At 57.2% G+C, this 19697-nt stretch overlaps 1 protein-coding gene across 6 annotated transcripts in view; it reads right to left on the bottom strand.

Moving 5' to 3' along the window:
- The window catches only part of PNPLA7 (patatin like phospholipase domain containing 7), an 83004-nt gene that overhangs the window by 18510 nt on the left and 44797 nt on the right, over positions 1-19697 (bottom strand). For 4 of the 6 annotated variants that reach the window (XM_042245311.1, XM_042245314.1, XM_042245312.1 and 1 more), the window contains 7 exons: positions 14030-14107; positions 12035-12240; positions 10874-11005; positions 9717-9840; positions 8954-9067; positions 7775-7844; positions 4757-4906 (listed from right to left, as the gene is read on the bottom strand). In XM_042245311.1, the coding sequence (XP_042101245.1) occupies positions 4757-4906; positions 7775-7844; positions 8954-9067; positions 9717-9840; positions 10874-11005; positions 12035-12240; positions 14030-14107 (874 nt within the window). Of the gene's footprint in view, positions 1-4756; positions 4907-7774; positions 7845-8953; positions 9068-9320; positions 9348-9716; positions 9841-10873; positions 11006-12034; positions 12241-14029; positions 14108-19697 lie in introns of all 6 variants that reach the window. The other 2 variants (XM_042245313.1, XM_042245315.2) reach the window with 1 other exon arrangement.

Here is a 19697-nt window from a genome sequence, read left to right as displayed (position 1 = left end):
TGGCGGCTGTGAGGTGGACACTGGTCTAACCTGCAGGGCAGCAGCTCTGACTCCAAGGCAGAAGCCTGTGGAAGTGGGGGAGCAACTCCTCTGGGGGTCGGGACTCCTGCCTCGGGGGTCAGGCACCCACAAGGGCCTGACAGAGAGGGAGCCCTCTCGGGGCTGGAGGGGCTCTCAGCTGGCGAGGGCAGGCACTCCTGGGTTCACCTCTTAGAAGTCTAGGACGAGACGGGACAGGCAAGCCGTGTCTGCTGCGGGAACACCGAGGAGCCCTGCCTGAGGCCCCAGGGATGGGGCTACTCTCTCTGACCCTCGGTGTACATCTGCTCTAGGCCTCTGCCTGGACTCGAGGGTTCTGAGGAGGCCCCTGGGAAAGTGTGGAGCCCCTAGGAGTGCTCTGGGCTCGCCAGGCGCTGGCTACAGCCCTGGCCAGTTGGGAATGTGGTGACCAGCCTGTCCCTGGGAGGGGTCTGCCTAAGGCCCAGGCCATGGACAGGGCCAGGGTAGTGCATGGATACAGGGCGACTCCCAGGTCCTCCGAGTCGGCTCTGCGGGGGCTGCTCAGGCCTGGAGAGTCACTGTCAGCCTGGCTGTGACACAGCCTCTCCTCCAAACTGCGGAAGCCAGAGGAAGTGGCTGACACCCTGAAGCTGGAAGACAAGGCCATCGGCCGAGATCCTCTCTCTACAAACACCCTTCACAGATGTGATCACCTTTCAGCAAAGGAACCCTCAGGGCAGGGTCCAGAGGTTCTGAGTGAGGGCTCTGGGTCAGCTGAGGAGCCTACAGAAAAATGCATCCTGACTCTACTCATTCCATAATCAAAACCATCCCCAGTGGATCGTAAACTTGACAGGTAATACCATAATGTTTTTAAAAGAACCTCTTCATGACTTGGGGGTAGGATGAAATTTCTTCAATAAAATGCAAAATTCAGTAACAATATAGGAAAAAAATGATGAATAAATTGGTCCATATTAGAATTAACAACTTGCATTTGTCAAAGTCAGTGAACTATATGCGTGCTGTCATGCCCAACTCTTGGCAACCCCGTGGACTGCAGCCCGCCAGTCCACGGGCGTCTCTGGGCCAGGACCCTGGAGCGGGCTGCCGTCTCCTCCTCCAGGGCGTCTTCCAGACCCAGGGCTGGAATCTGTGTCTCCTGCACTGCAGGTGGATTCCTTCCCACGGGTGCCACCTAGGAAGCATTCGTCAGAAGACACCAGTAAAAGAGTAAAAAAGCAAGCCACAGAAGGAGACATATCTGCATTTTCATCCGAAAAAAGCAACTGTATCCAGACTGCCCACTGACAAGGAAAAGATGACAGCCCCACAAAACAGTGGGCAACTTGACAGGCACTCAGAAGAAGGGATCCCAGTGGCCGCAAGACAGACTTTTCAGCTGCTGGGAAATGCAGATTCAAGCTACATGGGACACTGCCTCACAGTTGCAAATGCCCAGCAGCACAACACACCATGCACGCTCCCTTTCCTCCAGAAGAGGCTGTTTGCTGGGCCACAGGCCTTCTGTTGTTGTTGTCCAGTCACTAAGTTGGGTCCAGTTCTTTGCAACTCCACAGACTGCAGCATGTCAGGCAAGCTGCCCCATCTTCCACCATCTCCTGGAGTTTGCTCAAACTCATGCCCATTGAGTCAGTGATGCCATCCAACCATCTCATTCTCTGTCGCCCCCTTCTCTTCCTGCCTTCAATCTTTCCCAGCATCAGGGTCTTTTCCAGGGAGTTGGTTCTTCCCATCAGGTGGCCAAATTATTAGGGCTTCAACATCAGTCCTTCCAATGAATATTCAGGGTTCAGTTCCTTTAGGTTTGACTGGTTTGATCTCCTTGCAGTCCACGGGACTCTCAGGGGTCTTCTCCAGCATCACAATTTGAAAGCATCAATTCTTGGGCGTTCAGCCTTCTTTATGGTCCAACTCTCACATCCATACATGACCACTGGAAAAACCATAGCTCTGACTAGACGAATCTTTGTCAGAAAAGTGACGTCATAACTTCTCTTCCAGGGAGCAAGTGTCTTTCGATTTCATGGCTGCAGTCGCCATCTGCAGTGATTTTGGAGCCCAAGAAATTACAGCCTGTCACTGTTTTCAGATTTTCCCCTTCTGTTTGCCATGAAGCGATGGGACCGGACTCCGTGATGCTAGTTTTCTGAATGGCGACTTTTAAGCCAGCTGTTTCACTCTCCTCTTTCACTCTCATCAAGAAGCTCTTTAGCTCCTCTTCACTTTCTGCTATAAGGGTGGTGTCATCTGCATATCTGAGTTTGTTGACATTTCTCCTGGCAATCTTGATTTCAGCTTGTGGTTCATCCAGCCCGGCATTTAGCAGGATGTACTCTGCATGCAAGGCAAATAAGCAGGGTGAGAATACACAGCCTTGATGCACTCCTTCCCAATTCTGAACCAGTCAGTTGTTCCACATCCAGTTCTTCTAGCTGTTGCTTCTTGACCTGCATGCAAGTTCCTCAGGAGGCCGGTAAGGATGGGATCTACATGAAGTATCTTTTCTGATCACAATGGTATAAAAATGGAAAATTCACAAATATATGGAAATTAAATGCTTAAACAACCAATGAGTCAAAGAAATCACCAAGGAATGAGGAAATATCTTGAAACAAATGAAAACAAAAGCACAGCATTCCAGAATGTGCAGGACACGGCGAAAGCCCTGCTAGGAGGGGAGTTTATAGCTGCAGATGCCGCCTCTGAGGAAGAAGGAAGATCCCTGATCAACAGCTGGCTCTGTACCTTAAGTAACCAGAAGAATCTCAAACTAAACACATGCCCAGAGCCACGCGGGGGCTGCGCTCCTGGGCACAGGCCTTGTCCAGCTGCGGCGAGCAGGGCCCACTCTCTGGCTGTGGGGCACAGGCTTCCCTTGCTGAGCAGCCTGGGCTCTGCGGGACGCAGCCTGGAGCTGCAGCACTGAGGCCTGAGCTTGGGCTCCGTAGTCGTGGCGCATGGACTGAGCCGCCTTGTAGCACATGCAGTCTTCCCGGACCAGGCAGGAACCTGTCACCCCTGCATTGGCAGGCCGATTCTTAACCACTGGACCACCAGGGAAAATCCTCTACCAAACATTAAAAGAAAAATTAATTACAGCCCTCCTCAAAGTCTTCCAAAATACTGATTCTGAGGGAACACTTCCTGACTCATTCCATGGGGCTAGCACCAGTACTCCCTTACCAAAGTCACGGTGGGACCAAGACACCCCAAGAAACTACAGACGAGCTACCCCGACAGTGCAAAACCCTCCATGAGAGCCGAGCTGACCAAACTCAGCGGGTAGAAAAGGGTTACACACCAGACCAAGTGGGATTCACTCCTGGAGTGCAAGGACGACTCAATTCGTGAGTATCAGCCAGTGTAACAGACCACACTAACAGAACACAGGGGGAAACACGATCATCTCAGCTGACTCAGGAAAAGCACTGACGAAATCTAACATCTTTCATGATTCGAACTCTCGGCAAAATATGAACAGGAAGAGGCCTTCCTGACATATCAAGAGGCCATCCGTGAGAGACTGACAGCGAACACCCTACTCAAAGACGAAAGACTGAAAGCTTTTCCCCAAGACCAGGAGCGAGGCAGGAGGCTGCTTCCTCCTCACATCACTGGGACGTCACTGGCACCCAACGCCACCAACAGTTCAGTGCAGACCGTTATGACCCCAGTTTCGCGCAGAAACAGGAATTCACAGGGACACACATGCAGTCGCGTGAGTGCACTGCACGGACACCAGTTTCCTGGCCTGGAGGCTGTGCTGTGGTTACATAACCGGGGTGGGGGCTGGCATATGGCTCCCTCTTTGCTCTTTTTATAACTTGCTATGAGTCTATAATTATTTCAAAATAAAAGTTTTTTTTCAAAGGGAACAAGCTATTATTATGAATCAGCACATCTGTCCCGCACAACTGCAGGTCTTTTGATGCGCCCTGGACAGTCTGACCGACCTCACTGAAAACAAACGGAGGTTTCCAGATCCAGAACATTTGTTATGAAACAGAGACCAAGACTAATGGACATTAGCGCTTTCTGTGATTTAAATTTTCACTTGGAGAATTACTTTGAAACACTGAATGTGTATAATAGTCAATTTTGTAAATCATTTTTGTTTGGCATTGATTCAACGCCTTCTATTACCCTTGAAGCCATTAAAATAGCCCTGTCTCAGAAGATCGTCCTGTTGTCTGTCACTAAGATCACTCACAGTTACATAAAACACGAGCAAAGTGTTAAGAATATGGAATGCTTTATGATTTGGAGAATTCCTAAGAATTCTCCAGGGTTTCAGTTTCTTGTTCTTGAGCCCCAAACTCCCCAGCTGTCAGGAGCTTGGAAGCAAGACGAAAGCTGCCGGACCCTAACTGAGGGTGCCCCGCCTTGTCAGCCACCCCCAGCCACTGCAGTGTGCTCTCCAAGCGGCGGGGCAGCGGTAGGCACCCACCCCAAGGCGGGCTTCTGTGGGGCTCAGGGGCCCCTGCGGGGTCAGCTGGGAGGAGTGCAGTGCGACTCGTACCAGCTCCTGCGGCGTCAGGCCTCCCCATCACGACTGTCCGGAGGCTCTGTCTCACTGTGACAGTCCCCTCCCCAGCGCCGCACCCCCAGCCCCACCCAGGGTTATCAGCCTTGCGGGCAACGCTGAGCGCTCTTTCGGGAGAACCTGGAAGGATTGAGAGGCAGGAGGAGGAGGGGGCCCAAGGGACCTCAGGTGGCCTCGGGCAGGGCTTACCGATAGCGCTGAGGGCATGCTTGAGCTCCAGGGTGAAGGCAGTGAGGGGCACGTCCTCCGACACTGGCATGACGGCCACTGTGGAAAGGTTGCTGGCAGGGTTCCCCGAGTCCCACTTGCTGCCCACAGTGTGGAACCCAAACTGGTGACCTGCAGAGCACAGGGGTGTGCGCTAGCCTGAGGAGCCGGCTGCCGCCGGGACAGCCTCAGTGCCCCTGAGTGTTTCCAGGTGATGGTGTGGCCCCAGCAGCCTGGCTGGGCACTCGGGCACCCAGGTCTGCCCTGGTCTCCACAACTAGAGCCCTGGCCTTCCTGCCGAAAGCGAACCGCACCGCGGTGCCCTTGCGTCTCATACACATCAGGACTGGCCCCCTGAAGGAGACACAGGAACAGACTCAGAGAAGACTGCGGGGCCCAGAGAAAATGCAAAGGGGTGGAGGGTGGGCCAGGGGAGGACCCGTCCTCTGGCTGCACCCTCTCCTGGAGTTCTCCCACCACCTCTTCCAGAGACAGTGACGGCCTGAGTTTCAGATGACGACCCTTTCCTACTGCCTCATCTGCACAGGCTTCCAGACCCAGGGGTGAGGCACAGAACCGCCCGCCGGAGGTCAGGGCTGGGTCCTTAGGACCACAGGCTCCCCATTCTCTAGTCGTGAGGCCAGGAGGCCCCACAGCAGCAGCGATGGACCTGCAGGCACGTATGTCCACGAGGTCACTACCCTCCACCAGCGCATCCCTGGCTGAAGCTTATTTCCAATCACCAAGTAGCCCCTTCTTGGTTGGCGGCACCTCCTGCTTTCCTGGAGGTGGCTGGGGGGGCAGCCTCCCCCTTCCTGCCGGCCACACCCCAGCCAGGCTCCAGCCTTCTGGGGCCTGGGCACGCTGAGGGCTCTCCTCCTGGCTCCCCTGCCCGGCCACTGCCATAGCCCAGCTCCCACACAGACCTCACCAGGCAGGGCATGGCCATGCAGGAAGGCCCAGTTCTGCCCATTTCTGACTGCTGGTCTTGGCCCTAGGGAGGAGGGTGGGTCCCCCACAAGGCATGACCCAGAAGCCAGCGTGGAGGCTCAGGAGGCAGAGACAGGGCTCCCAAGAGCTAATGTGGGACAGGGAAAGAGGAGGGAGGGCTGTGAGCCCACTGCTGGCTGCACACAAGGCAGCAGAGGGCCCGTCCCTGGCTTTCCTGAAGCTTCTCTGTGGGGAGTCCCTTCCTCTCTCTCTTTCCCAGTGACCTGTGACATCAGAACCTTCCACCTGCAACAGGCCCAGAGGGGGAATTTATTGCCAGCTCCTGATAGCTTTTAAGAAGCTGCGAGATGCTCTGGTTCTGGCCAAGGGGATGGAGCCAGCACATCCCACCTACCCGCGGCCACCAGCTACGAGAAGCCCCTGGACGCAGCTCTTAGGCGGCCCAGAGGAGCGTTGAGAGGAGGGCAGACTGGCCAGGGGCCTCAGCTCGTGGGAGGCCCACCCCACTGGGGTAGAGTGGCAGTGTCAGGCCCTGACCCAGCCACGCCACACGAGGCCTTCCCGCCCCCAGAGGGGCTGCCTCCCAGGAGACCTTCCAGGGCTCTCTGCCCTGAGCAAACCCTGCCTGGGCTCTAGACACAGAGGGTGGAGCCCCAACTCTCCAAGACCAGCACTAGCAAGCAGAAGCAGCAGCCTGCCCAGAGAGGGGGACATGGAGAACGGAGCCCTCTAAGCCCTGGGCGAGGTCCTGGGCTCACCCCCAAGGAGCCCACCTGGGAGACTGGCCAGACGCGCACGGCAGAGGCTCTGAGAGCGCAAGGCAGCGGTGCACCCGCCAGCCTTCACGCTGGCTCGGGGGGGCATACAAGCGCAGCAGGCCAGTGCAGCGAGGCAGAGGCCTGGGGAACTCGGTCAGCACTCAGACACAGCCGGGAGGAGGGCCAGGACGTGCCCTGAATACAAGCACACTGAGAGTCTGCAAGAGTAAGAGATTTAAATGGGAACCAGATCACCATAATACCCGAAATACGGGATGCAATCCAAAATGACCAGGCATACCAAAAGCCAGGAAGACAGCGACTTAAACAGGAGAAGACAAAGATGACAACAGGGCACAGACTCTGGAGGCCTTGACAAGGCACTGAAACGGGCTCACAGCTAGCCAGAAGCAGCCATCAGGGTGGTCTTGAAGCAAATGTAGAAATACAACAACTGAAGCGGAAGCCGCTCTGCGTGGGGTCGGGAGCAGAGTCAAGAAGACAGGAGAGAGCCGAAGGCCTGAAGGCAGATCGAAAGAAGCCGCCTGGTCTGAGCATCAGACGAGAAAAACTGGTAAAACACAAGCGACGCCCCAGAGACTTTGGGGATGATAACAGGGTGTCTAACATCTGCATCTCGGAGTTTCCAGAAAAGAAAGAATACAGGGCTGAGAGAGCATTTGAAGAAATAAAGGCTGAGACCTCCCCAAACGTGGCAGTAACACACATACATACATATGTATATAAAATACAGCTGCAGATTCAAGAACGTGAGCAAACCCCCAAGCAAGATAAACTCAAAGGAATTTATGCCCAAACGTTCCAGAGTCAAATTTCTAAACACTGAAGATGAGGGGAAATCTTGAACACAGTCAGACAGAAACAACGCACGCCTACTTAAGAGCAAGCTGAAGTCTGGGTTTCTCTTTAGACATAACGGAGGCCAGAGGGAAGTGGCGAATGTTCCAAGTGCTGAAATAAAAGGGCTGTTAAGACAGAATAGCACATCCAGCAACCTGTATTCTTCAGAACGAAGGCAATTTAAAGACATTCTTTGATGTAGGAAAATTCAGAGAATTTAAGAACCATTATTAAAGGAACTCTTTACACAGAAAGGAGAGGACACCAGGAGGAAGCCTGGAACACCAGGATGAGGGAATAGTTTCAAACATCCTGTCTGACAGCTGAAAACAAAAGTTCTAACTAACACTGCGTGAGGGGGAGTTTCAAGGTAGGCAGGGGCTCCAGGCGGGGAGGGCGGGGCTCCCAGGTGCCAGGCCTGGGCACGCACCTGCCGCAGCTCCCTGCTGGAGGCTGCCCAAGATCTTCTCACCCAAGAGGCGAATCAGTCGAGTCACAACCTGGGGGCAGAGAAAGAACAGAGGCTTCAACCACACACTGTAAACCACAAAGCCAAGCACTTTAGACCCACGGTTTCAAAACTGCCTCGGCTGTAAACTGCTCCAGGCAGCAGATGGTGACACAGCCGCTGTCTGGTCACAGGCGGGTGGGCAGGCATGTGGCCTGCAACCTTGCCCGGGCTGGCTGCCCCTGTCTTCCTCAGGGAGGAAACAGGACAAATGGGGAAGCCACAATCCCCAAAGGCAGACCACAAGGGGCCTCCCCAGAGCCAAGACGCATTGTGTGGTGCTGAGTGCCGGCTCTGGCCAGACGTGGGCTGGTATCACCTGATATCCACGAAGAATTACCTTTTAAATATAATAATGCTATTTTGGTTATATTAATTCTCATTTTTTTGAGTTGCAGACTCAAGTAAATAAAGTTGAAATGTCAAAGTATGTATAATTCACTTCTAAGCGCTTCTGCGTGAGGATAAAGTCAGTTGAAGGTTTTAACTGCTGCAGTTGGCAAGGTGGCAGAGGAGGTACCGTGCAGGAGACCTGCCTTCGTGGCTCCTGCGCGCCATGCAGAGTCAGTTTTGGAAAGAGCCTGTTGTCAGCTTACCCCATCACCATTTATCGCATTAATAGTTGACATGCTATAACTATGGTACTAAAAGAAATCATCCGTTTTCTGTGTTATTTTTATCATGTTTTGATATTAAAGTCACAGTAGCTTCATAAATCACCCGGGGGCTGCTTCATTTGCTCACACATGGGCTCACGGGGATGGATCAGGCCTGAGCCTTCAGAGAGGCCACTCCTGTGACCCTCCAGCAGCAGTCCTGCCTCCCCCTCCAAAGCGCTAAGAAGGCACAGGCTCTCCACTCCCTGTCTGCACTCTCATGACTCAGAAGCAGGGAAGTGACATCAGGAACCAGAAGCAGGGCAGGCTGCCCTCGTTCTGCCTCCCGGCTGACTGCCAGGCACTGCGGTCCTGCCCTGAAGCCGGCGGGGACGGTTGTCTGGGGAAGCGGGGGCAGGCCCCCCTCCGGCAGCCTGCCTGATGGGAGCAGTCTTGGTCTTGACCAGGTTTTGGCATTCTGATTTCACAGCTGCACAGCCCTCACCTGCGGGTACTGGCGCTTGATGGAGTTCAGGGCCCCTTCAGGAAGCTTGGCCAGCTCTGAGTCCCGAATAGCATGCACTGTGGTTGCCCTGGCCTGGCGGGTGAGCGTCTCCACCTGGGGACAGGAGCTGGTGCTATGGCCACAGGCTGACCCCAGGGCCCGGAGGCAGGCCTGAGAGCAGGGTCCCAGGGCCCCTCCAGAGCAGGAGGAAACGGGGCTCACCCAGCACCCTGCGCTGGAGAAGGAAGCATCAGCGAGAGCTGTGGGCCTGCCACCAGCAGCCCAGATAGGCCAGGGCCTCATCCTCCCCGTGAGGGCCTCAGGGTCTCAGAGGGACCACCGTCTGAAAGGTGGCTGCCAAACCCACCCTAGGCCTGCTCTCCTGGATGGCGGCCTGTGGGAAGCAACTCCTGTGTATTCTGCTGCCTGTGCCTCTGCCCAGATGGGCGCCCCAGGCGGGCAAAGAAAGGGTGCGAGGGATGGGCGCGGGGCGCAGGGGGAGGAGCAAGGAAGGGAGGAGCGGGGGCGTGGTGGGGCGGGAAGGGGCAGGAAGGGAGGAGGGGCGGGAAGGGGCCATATGTGGGCGAGGAGGGGGCGGTGTGTGGGAGGGGGAGGGGTGGGGAGGGGGAGGAGCGTGAGCAGGAAAGGAAAGGGGGAGGGAAAAGAAGAGGAGGGGAGGGGTAGGGACGGGAGGGGAGAGGAGGGCGGGGAGGGGAGGGGAGGGGAGGGGAGGGGAGGGGAGAGGAGGGCGGGGCGGCCCTACCACGCCCACGAGGTCTCCACGGCCGTACTCGCCCGCCAGGCGCTTCTTGCCGTCGTCCTTCTGGATCACAGCGCGCAGGCGGCCGCTGAGCACGATGTAGGTGCAGTCGGACTTGTCCCCCTGCCTGCGGGACAGAGGCTGTGGGGGCGGGCGGGGCACCTGGCTGGAAGCCCTTGGCCACCAGAGGCAGCGAAACAGAAGCGTGAAGTGAGGTCGCTCAGGCGTGTCCGACTCTCTGGGACCCGATGGACTGTAGCCTATCAGGCTCCTCCGTCCATGGGGTTTTCCAGGCAAGAGTGCTGGAGTGGATTGCCATTCCCTTCTCCAGGGGATCTTCCCGACCCAGGAACAGAACCTGGGTCTCCCGCACTGCGGGCAGACGCTGCTTTCACCGTCTGAGCCACCAAGGAAACTTAGCAAAACAGAAAAAGGAATCTATTCTTCTCACTACATTTTTTTGTTTTGGAAAATCGTTATTTTCCATTTAAAAATATGTATACTAACATGTAAAGGGTTTATTGTGATTTTTAAATAAACGACTTTAAATAATGATCTTAGTTTACCATCAAGACTGGTAGCTCTAAGCCTGGTCTGAGCTGACTCATTGGGAAAGACCCTGATGCTGGGAGGGACTGGGGGCAGGAGAAGGGAACGACAGAGGATGAGATGGCCGGATGGCATCACCGACTCGATGGACGTGAGTCTGAGTGAACTCCGGGAGTTGGTGATGGACAGGGATGCCTGGCGTGCTGTGATTCATAGGGTCGCAAAAAGACACGACTGAGCGACTGAACTGAATTGAAGCCAGGTCTGACCCAGCAAGCGTGGACGCCTGAATTCAGCCATTAGGACACGGGCCTGAGGCTGCCCATCTGAGCCCACACCTGGCACACAAACATCTCCACGGATGCTGTCTCCACGCAGCTCCGCTGGGCCCTGCAGAAGACTGTGCCAGTGAAGAGGGTGCGCGCGCCTGAGGGCAGTGTGGGCATGGAAGTCAGGAAGCAGCCGCGAGGCCTCTGCCTCTGTCACCCCCGAGGCAGAGCAGAGCGGCCCTTCTCTGCGCCCGCTGCTGGGAAGGCGGGCCTCGCCTGTACCCGGTGTGGCCAGGAGGCGGGCCTCGCCTGTACACGGTGTGGCCAGGAGGCGGGCCTCACCTGTATATGGCGCGGCCGGCCTCCACCTCCATCCAGTCCAGGGCGAAGTCAATCTGCCGCACGAAGGAGGACACCCGCCTCACCACGGTGTGCGCCACGCTCAGGACCACGGCCGGCTGCCTCCGCATGATGCTGCGGGCACCCTGGAGTCATCCCCTGCCCCAGCTCCCCGGCTGGTCCTGCCGGCCTCCACCCCGTCACTCCAGGCCGCGGGTGCCCCCAGTCCCCACTTATCACAATGCCCACTGAGCCAAGGGTGAAGCCAGAGCGCAGACCCTGGTCAGCTACCTGCTCCCCAGCCCCCCGGGCACGCCCAGTGGGCAGCGACCCTGGGAGGGCTGTCAGAACCGCTCCACAGTAGTCGTCACCGCCCACAGTGTCCTGGGGCACATGCCACGCGTAAGGGCCCAGTGCTCGCAGTGGGTCAAAACCCCAGCCCCCCAGGATGTGCCAGAACACTTGAGCAGTGAGGGTGCACGGGGAGGGTGTGGCTGAGGGGTCAGTGGCAGAGACTGTGGAGGCTTGGAGCCCAGAAAGCCACTGGGTCCAGCAGAAACGTCAGCCACTGTCTCCTGATGCCACTGTGAACCAGGCTGGGGGTGTGGAGCCACGCAGGTACCCGCTATGGTGTGGTGGCCTCTGGAGGGCAGGGCCAGGGGCGTGCTCAGCTCCTGGCTGCACTGGACCACAGAGCATGCTGGCCTGGGGGGGCTTGAGACTCCACCAAGCAATGGGCAGATGAGGTCACCAGTCTCTGAGACAGGTCAGGGAAACGTAAAGTTCTGCTTCGGGTGGCATGTGGGAGCTCCCGAGGACCCCAGGGGATGTCAGGACAGCAGCTGACACCAGCCTCACATTCAGAGGGAAGGGGCTGGTGCGCAGGGTCCCTTGCAACATCAGCCAAGGCACCACTGTGAGTGCACACACGTGGACGCTCACACGGACACACACAGACACGGAAGGACACACAGGCACACGGCACAGACAGCGTCACAAGCCCTGGGCCCACGCGGAGGCGTGCACGCACACTGCAGACACGCTCGAGGGGACACGCTCGAGGGCCACACGCTCGAGGGGACACGCTCGAGGGCCACACGCTCGAGGGGACACGCTCGAGGGCCACGAGGGCCCACGCGGAGGCGCGGCCAGCGGGGCACTCACTCGTAGAAGTGCGCCTTGGAGATGGACAGGAAGCTGCAGTCCCGGTTGGCCTTGATGGTGAAGATGAGGGGCTCGCCCGTGAGCACCGCCAGCTGGCCCACCATCTCACCAGGCCGTGCCATGAACAGGAACGTGTCCTCCTCGCTGTCAATCTTCCGCTGGTACACGTGCAGCAGCCCCGAGACCACGAAGAGGATGCTCGTGTCCTGACAAAACACAGACGCTGGCGGAGCTGGCGGAGCTGGCAGAGCGCCCGAGCCTGGGCCAGCAGTGGGCAGGCTACCACGCTGCCCTCGCCTGCACGGCTCCGGCAACCGGCCCCGGCCCAGACTCGCTGGGAGTGTCCTGTCACTCGTCACCAGCCACAGGGCACGAGCCCCCTCTGCGCCTCTGGCCCACGGCAGCCGCCCAGCCCCGGAGGCATCTACACTTCGAGCTGTTTCGCACAAACACACCAGCAGCTCGGCACCGCGCAAGGCAGAGACGCGCGCTCGGCCCTTGTACAGCCTCCCCCACCCCCCCACTCCCCGCCCCGGCACACAGCACAGATTCTCAGGGCCCAGCATCCGCAGATGGGCCTGCAGAACCAGCCTGATGTAACCCGTCAGGACCCTGCCTCATCTGCTCACCGCACCCCGTGGGACCCCCTCCCTGGTCTGAGCAGAAAAGGGTCAGTGTGTCAGAAATGGAAAAAGTGAAAAGCAGGCTGTGCCAGGCCCCGCAGGGCTCTAGGAGCTGGGGGCAGGCGGAGGCGGCCCCTGCTCCAGCGTAGCCTCTCAAGGGTACTGGGTGCTGTGGCAGGCCCAGGACAGGCTTTCCCACAGGGCCCGATGGCCGGGGGCCAACCAGCAGCCCGCCTCCCTCAGGAAAAGGACAGGCCTTTCCCCTGTCTTGTCCCCAGAGAATTAGAGAAAGGACAGAGGGGAGGGGAAGAGGCCTGGGAGGGTCCCCACCAGGCTGGCTCTCCTTGCCCACGACCCAGCCCTCCAGGGCTGCGAGGTGGTCTACCTCCTCCGCGCTGGCCTGGGGGGCCGTGCTCCAGGGAAAGCCCGCCCAGGAAGGGGACCCAGGCCAGCGGCTCTCACAGCAGGGAAGGCCTTCCTCACCACTGCTGCGCGACCAGCAGACGAAGGGCTCCTGCTCCCAGCCGGCACAGGGCCTCACCACAGGAGGCCGGAGAGACGGCGTCTGCCACCCAGCAGAGCAGGGCTCTAGAGATCAGAAACTACACGCATCTGTGGTCGCTCAGCCGTGTCCGACGCTTCGCAGCCCCATGGACTGTAGCCCGCCAAGCTCCTCTGTCCATAGGGTTTTCCAGGCAAGAATACTGGAATGGTTGCCACTTCCTGCTCTAGGGGATCTTCTCGACCCAGGGACTGAACCCAGCTCTCTTGCATCTGCTGCACTGGCCCGGCCACTAGCCTCACCTGGGAAGCCCCACGTTCATTTATGAGAAACAAAGTTAGTTTCCATCTATATCAGGTTTGAGGACTGGGCACACACAGTGCTTCCTCCTATACCTGACTTCCTGAGTGAGACTGGTAACAGCAACATGGGTGTGCAGATGGACACACCCATACTGGGCTGGACAAAGCCACCCCAGGAAGAGGGCGGGCTCACTGACCCTCAATAGGCCTGCAGACGGCTGCACAGGCCTGAGGGCAAGAGCCCCTCCGCGCTCCGCGACAGCTGGACACACGCCGTGTGTCCACTGGGTCCAGAGGGCCACACGGAGGCTGCCTGCTCTGAGTCTGCCCAGCGCCAGCACCAGTGCTGGGTCTGGGTCCTGGGTCCTGGGTGGTCTGGATGGTCTGGGGTCTGGGTGGTCTGGGTCCTGGGTGGTCTGGATGGTCTGGGGTCTGGGTGGTCTGGGTCCTGGGTGGTCTGGATGGTCTGGGGTCTGGGTGGTCTGGGTCCTGGGTGGTCTGGGTGGTCTGGGGTCTGGGTGGTCTGGGTCCTGGGTGGGCCGCTCTTGCAGACTCCGCCTTCCCTCACCTGGTCTCCCTGCTTCAGCACCACCGTGCCCCCTGGGACATGGAGAAGCGCCACCCGGCCATCCAACAGCGAAGGGTCCTAAAAACGGAAACACAGGGTCAGGACAGGGAGCGCAGAGAGACAAGCTTATGAGGAGGCTGCACATGGCCCCCCAGGCAGGCGCACAGCCTCAGGGTATCACCTCGGAGGACCACCTGTGGAGACAGGCCTAGAGGGTGGCGACAAGCTGGAACCGTTGGCACAGGACAGACGGAATCAGTGCGAGAGCAGAACGCAGCCGCGCGCGCCACGTTGCGAAGCCGCGCGAGGGGGCGGCTGGCTGGCTGCGGGGCGCAGGCCTGGCGGGCAAGCGTCCCGGGCGGGCGCCCTTTCCCTGCTAGCTGCGCTAGGGGCTCTTCACAGCACACCCAGGAGCACACCCAGGGTCTTGTGAGGAGAAAAACCCGCAAAGTGAGTTCCAAGGGCATGGAAACACCAGCTGTGTTTACAGTTCACAGCCACAATGGAACAGAAACGTCAAGAAAACTCACTAGTCACCTCTGAAGAGGCGTGCGTGCGTGCGAAGTCCCTTCAGTTGTGTCCGATTCTCTGCAACCCTATGGACCATAGCCCGCCAGGCTCCTCTGTCCGTGGGGGTCTCCAGGCAAGAATACTGGAGTGGGGTGCCACGCCCTCCTCCAGGGGACCTTCCCGACCTGGGGACTGAAGCTGCGTCTCTTATGTCTCCTGAATGGGCAGGCGCGTTCTTTACCACTAGCACCGCCTGGGAAGAGGACAGGTACGGTACCTACATCACTAGTTCCAGCCCTGCAAAGCCAAGGTGGCGGGAGTCTAAGCCCGGGCTTTGGGGCTGCCAGCCGACACCCACAGAGAAAGATGGATGCCATGTGCCTCCTGACCAAGAGCGAGACCGGTGCCCCGGTTCCCCCACCATGGGGGGCGGGGGCCAGCCCAGCTGTCAGACACGAGGACGACGAAGTCTCTGGATAAAGGACGACAGGGGCTTTAGGGAAGAGGCCTGAGAGCCCACCAGCCCTCACCACTCGGCACCTTCAGGAGCAACCTGGACAGGAAAAGACTGAAGAATTGTTGTTGCATCTGGGGGCGGGGACAGGACACTGCCTTGTGTTTAAAAGCAGCCTGTGTCTTTTCGGGAGGAAATATCGAACGAAGCCTTGCTAAACGGGACGCTGGGCGTGGCTGTGCAGGGGGCACAGAGGGGGCAGACAACTGCGGCTGAGTGAGTTCCCCGGCTCTGTGGGAGGCGGCCCGCCCTGCTCTCCTCTGCTCTGTCCTGTGCGGTGTCATAATAAAAGTTGGTTGCGTTTTTTTGTTTTTCCAGAGAGACTGAAGAGAAAGCGCCGCCAGCAGCACGTGGACTCACGCAGACCCTGACCCGCAGCCAGAAACAGGAGGCTGGAGACGACGCGGAGACACGCTGCTTCCGCTGCTTCCGGTCTAGCTAGGAGGGAGCTGGGAAGACTCCACTCCTCCTAACAACTGCTGCTGCTGCTGCTGCTAAGTCGCTTCAGTCGTGTCCAACTCTGTGCGACCCCAGAGACGGCAGCCCACCAGGCTCCCTCGTCCCCGGGATTCTCCAGGCAAGAACACTGGAGTGGGTTGCCATTTCCTTCTCCAGTGCATGAAAGTGAAAGTGAAAGTGAAGTCGCTCAGTCGTGTCCGACTCTTAGCGACCCCATGGACTCCAGCCCACCAGGCTCCTCCAGCCATGGGATTTTCCAGGCAAGAGCACTGGAGTGGGGTGCCACTGCCTTCTCCTGTCAACGGCTCTCAGACCCACGAGAGACGTGCTCGCCTCTCCCCGTGGAGAGGTGGGGGTGCAGTAACGAACCCACAGAGGGAAACCTCCATGGGCCCCAAGTGTGGAGGCTGAAGGAACAAGTCTGAGAGATGAAAACTCCACGGATAGGTCACAGGCCCTCAGCCTTGTGAGGTTCTCCTCCAGGCGCTCGACCAGGTTCCCCAGAAAACAGCCGAGAAAAATTGCCTTGGGCCTCCAGTAGGGGAGGGGAAAGGAACCACTGTGAGCTGGCCAACAAGACCTGCCCTCAGGGGGAACTAGGCAACCAGAGCCCCGCGTGCTGGCGCCCACCTGAGCCTCACCGCCGGTGAGGGGAGAACGCCAGTGCCAGCCTACGCCCACCACCCCGTCTCCCTGAGAGCTCAGGGGTGAAGCCAAGACGCACCAGGGACGGTCACAGTCCAGAAGCACAGACACACGAAGACCGAGACCTCACCCAGGCCCACACGCCTCAGCACTTCGTCACCAAAGGCCTGGCCCCCAGGCCCACACGCCTCAGCACCTCGTCACCAAAGGCCCGGCCCCCAGGTCCACACGCCTCAGTACCTCGTCACCAAAGGCCCGGCCCCCAGGCCCACAAGCCTCAGCACCTCGTCACCGAAGGCCCGGCCCCCAGGCCCACACACCTCAGCACCTCGTCACCAAAGGCCCGGCCCCCAGGTCCACACGCCTCAGTACCTCATCACCAAAGGCCCGGCCCCCAGGCCCACACGCCTCAGCACCTCGTCACCAAAGGCCTGGCCCCCAGGCCCACACGCCTCAGCCCCTCGTCACCAAAGGCCTGGCCCCCAGGCCCACACACCTCAGCACCTCGTCACCAAAGGCCCGGCCCCCAGGCCCACAAGCCTCAGCACCTCGTCACCGAAGGCCCGGCCCCCAGGCCCACACGCCTCAGCACCTCGTCACCAAAGGCCTGGCACAACATGCCTTCTATCAAGGGACAATCACATGGCATGCTAACAGGAAAAAAATAATGTGAAGAGACAGAATAAGCACCAGGGCCAGTCATGGCGAGGACGTTGGAATTATCCGACTGGAATTTAAAATAACTATGGGTACTATGCTAAGACTCTTGAGAGTCCCTTGGACTGCAAGGAGGTCCAACCAGTCCATCCTAAAGGAGATCAGTCCTGGGTGTTCATGGGAAGGACTGATGCTAAAGCTGAAACTCCAATACTTTTGGCCACATCATGTGAAGAATTGACTCACTGGAAAAGACCCTGATGCTGGGAGAGATTGGGGGCAGGAGGAGAAGGGGACGACAGAGGATGAGATGGCTGGATGGCATCACCAACTCGATGGACATGACTCTGGGTGAACTCCGGGAGTTGGTGATGGTCAGGGAGGCCTGGGGTGCTGCGATTCATGGGGTCGCAAAGAGTCGGACACGACTGAGCGCCTGGACTGAGCTGAACTGAACATGCTAAGGCTCTAACGGAAAAGGAGACAGCATGTAAAAACAGATGGGCACTGTCAACAGAGAGATGGAAACTGTGAGGAAGAACAGAGGGAAACGCCAGAGGCCAAAACCACTGTAACAGAAACCAAGGGTGCTTCTCCTGGGCTTATCAGCAGCCTTGACACAGCTGAGGGAAGAGTCTGAGCTCGAAGATATACCAACAGCAAACTCCAAACAGAAGAGGAACAGGAAACGGCTGATGAAAACAGGACAGAACATGCAAGGGCCAGGGAGCAGCCGTGAAAGGGACGGCGGGCGTGACGGGGATGCCAGAAGGGAGAGAAAGGGGCAGGAGAAGCGTCTGGAGCAACAGTGCATGAAGCTAGTGTCAGGCCAGACCACAAACCCAGGGAGCTCAGAGGACACCGACCAGGACAGCAAAGGACGACACTGGGCATCCCAGATGCAAACTACAGCAAACCAAAGGAGACAACCCTGGAGGAAGCCAGAGGCAGCACTGGATCCGCAGAGGAATGAAGGTGAGACCGACCTCAGCCTTCTCCGAAACCACGCCGGCAGGAAGACGGTAGAGTGTTGAGAGAAAAACCCATCAACGTAGGAGTCTATGCCCTGTGAAGCTGTTCTTCAAAAGGGAGGAAAAGCAGATGTTCTCAGGAAACAAAAACTGAGGGAACACGTCACCTGCAGACCTAGACATGCTGGAAGAAGCTCCTTAGAGAGAAGTTAGACGATGGAGGTCAGAAACTCAGGTCTGCGTAACACAGGAGGGAGAGCTCTGGGAGAGGAAAAGTCAAGGCAAGACGAAGCCCGAGTCGCTCCTCGTCTCACAGGGAAGCTTGTTTACAGTGACGTTAGCAACAGTGCTTTAGATGACGTGGCTCATGCAAGCGTGGAATGCACGCCGCCAGGGACACGCACAGGGGTGCGAGGGAGAGCGGGACTGTTTTGTTACAGGCACTCACACTACCCACGAAGCAGTGCAGTGTCTAAAGGGAAACCCTCTTTCTGGCTGCACACTGAGCACCTCTGACACCAAACCCTCCTCCAACTCCTCAGACACCAAGTGTCCCGCCTCAACTCGGACACCAACCCCCTGCATTTGTCACCAGACCCACAGGGCGAGCGCTCAGTCCCACCAGACTGCCCCCTCTCCAGACACCAACCACAAGCAGAGGGTCCTCAGGCTGCCCACGGTTCCGCCAAGCTGGCAACAAACCAGGAGTTCCCACAACTGTAATTTGCCAGAGTGGCTCACGTAACTCAGGAAAACACTAATGTTTACTAGTTTATTACACAGCTAACCCTTGAACAACATGGCTTTGAAGCACAGGTCCATGTGTACGTGGATTTTTCTCAATAAATACATATAATACTGCATGATCTGCGGTTGGGTGGATACGGCGGACACAGACGGTGAACGCCGCTTTTCCTTCTGGCTCCCCCTTACCCGTGCTGCACCTGTGGCGGTCGCCCCGCGGCCCTGACATGCTCTCACGTGCAACGCTACTGCATGTTCTTAGCTACGACCCCACATGCCTCACAGTCAAAAGAGCAAAACATAGAGCAAGAAACATGGTAACATATTCAATAAAGACTGTAAAAAACGGTCCACATCCCAAAAAAATCTTTAAGAAAAAGTAAATATTTCAAATCCTAAAAGATGATGCTGTGAAAGTGCTGCACTCAATATGCCAGCAAATTTGGGGAACTCAGCAGTGGCCACAGGACTGGAAAAGGTCAGTTTTCATTCCAATCCCAAAGAAAGGCAATGCCAAAGAATGCTCAAACTACCGCACAATTGCACTCATCTCACATGCTAGTAAAGTAATGCTCAAAATTCTCCAAGCCAGGCTTCAGCAATACGTGAACCGTGAACTTCCAGATGTTCAAGCTGGTTTTAGAAAAGGCAGAGGAGCCAGAGATCAAATTGCCAGCATCCGCTGGATCATTGAAAAAACAAACAGAGTTCCAGAAAAACATCTATTTCTGCTTTATTGACTATGCCAAAGCCTTTGTGTGGATCACAACAAACTGTGGAACATTCTTAAAGAGATGGAAATACCAGAACACCTGACCTGCCTCTTGAGAAATCTGTACGCAGGTCAGGAAGCAACAGTTAGAACTGGACATGGAACAACAGACTGGTTCCAAATAGGAAAAGGAGTACATCAAGGCTATATATTGTCACCCTGCTTATTTAACTTCTATGCAGAGTACATCATGAGAAATGCTGGACTGGAAGAAGTACAAGCTGGAATCAAGATTGCCGGGAAAAATATCAATAACCTCAGATATGCAGATGACACCACCCTTATGGCAGAAAGTGAAGAGGAACTAAAAAGCCTCTTGATGAAAGTGAAAGAGGAGAGTGAAAAAGTTGGCTTAAAACTCAACATTCAGAAAACTAAGATCATGGCATCTGGTCC

Source organism: Ovis aries, chromosome 3 (genome assembly GCF_016772045.2).
Source record: "Ovis aries strain OAR_USU_Benz2616 breed Rambouillet chromosome 3, ARS-UI_Ramb_v3.0, whole genome shotgun sequence".
NCBI lineage: Eukaryota > Metazoa > Chordata > Mammalia > Artiodactyla > Bovidae > Ovis > Ovis aries.
This window is presented reverse-complemented; position numbering and strand designations above follow the sequence as displayed.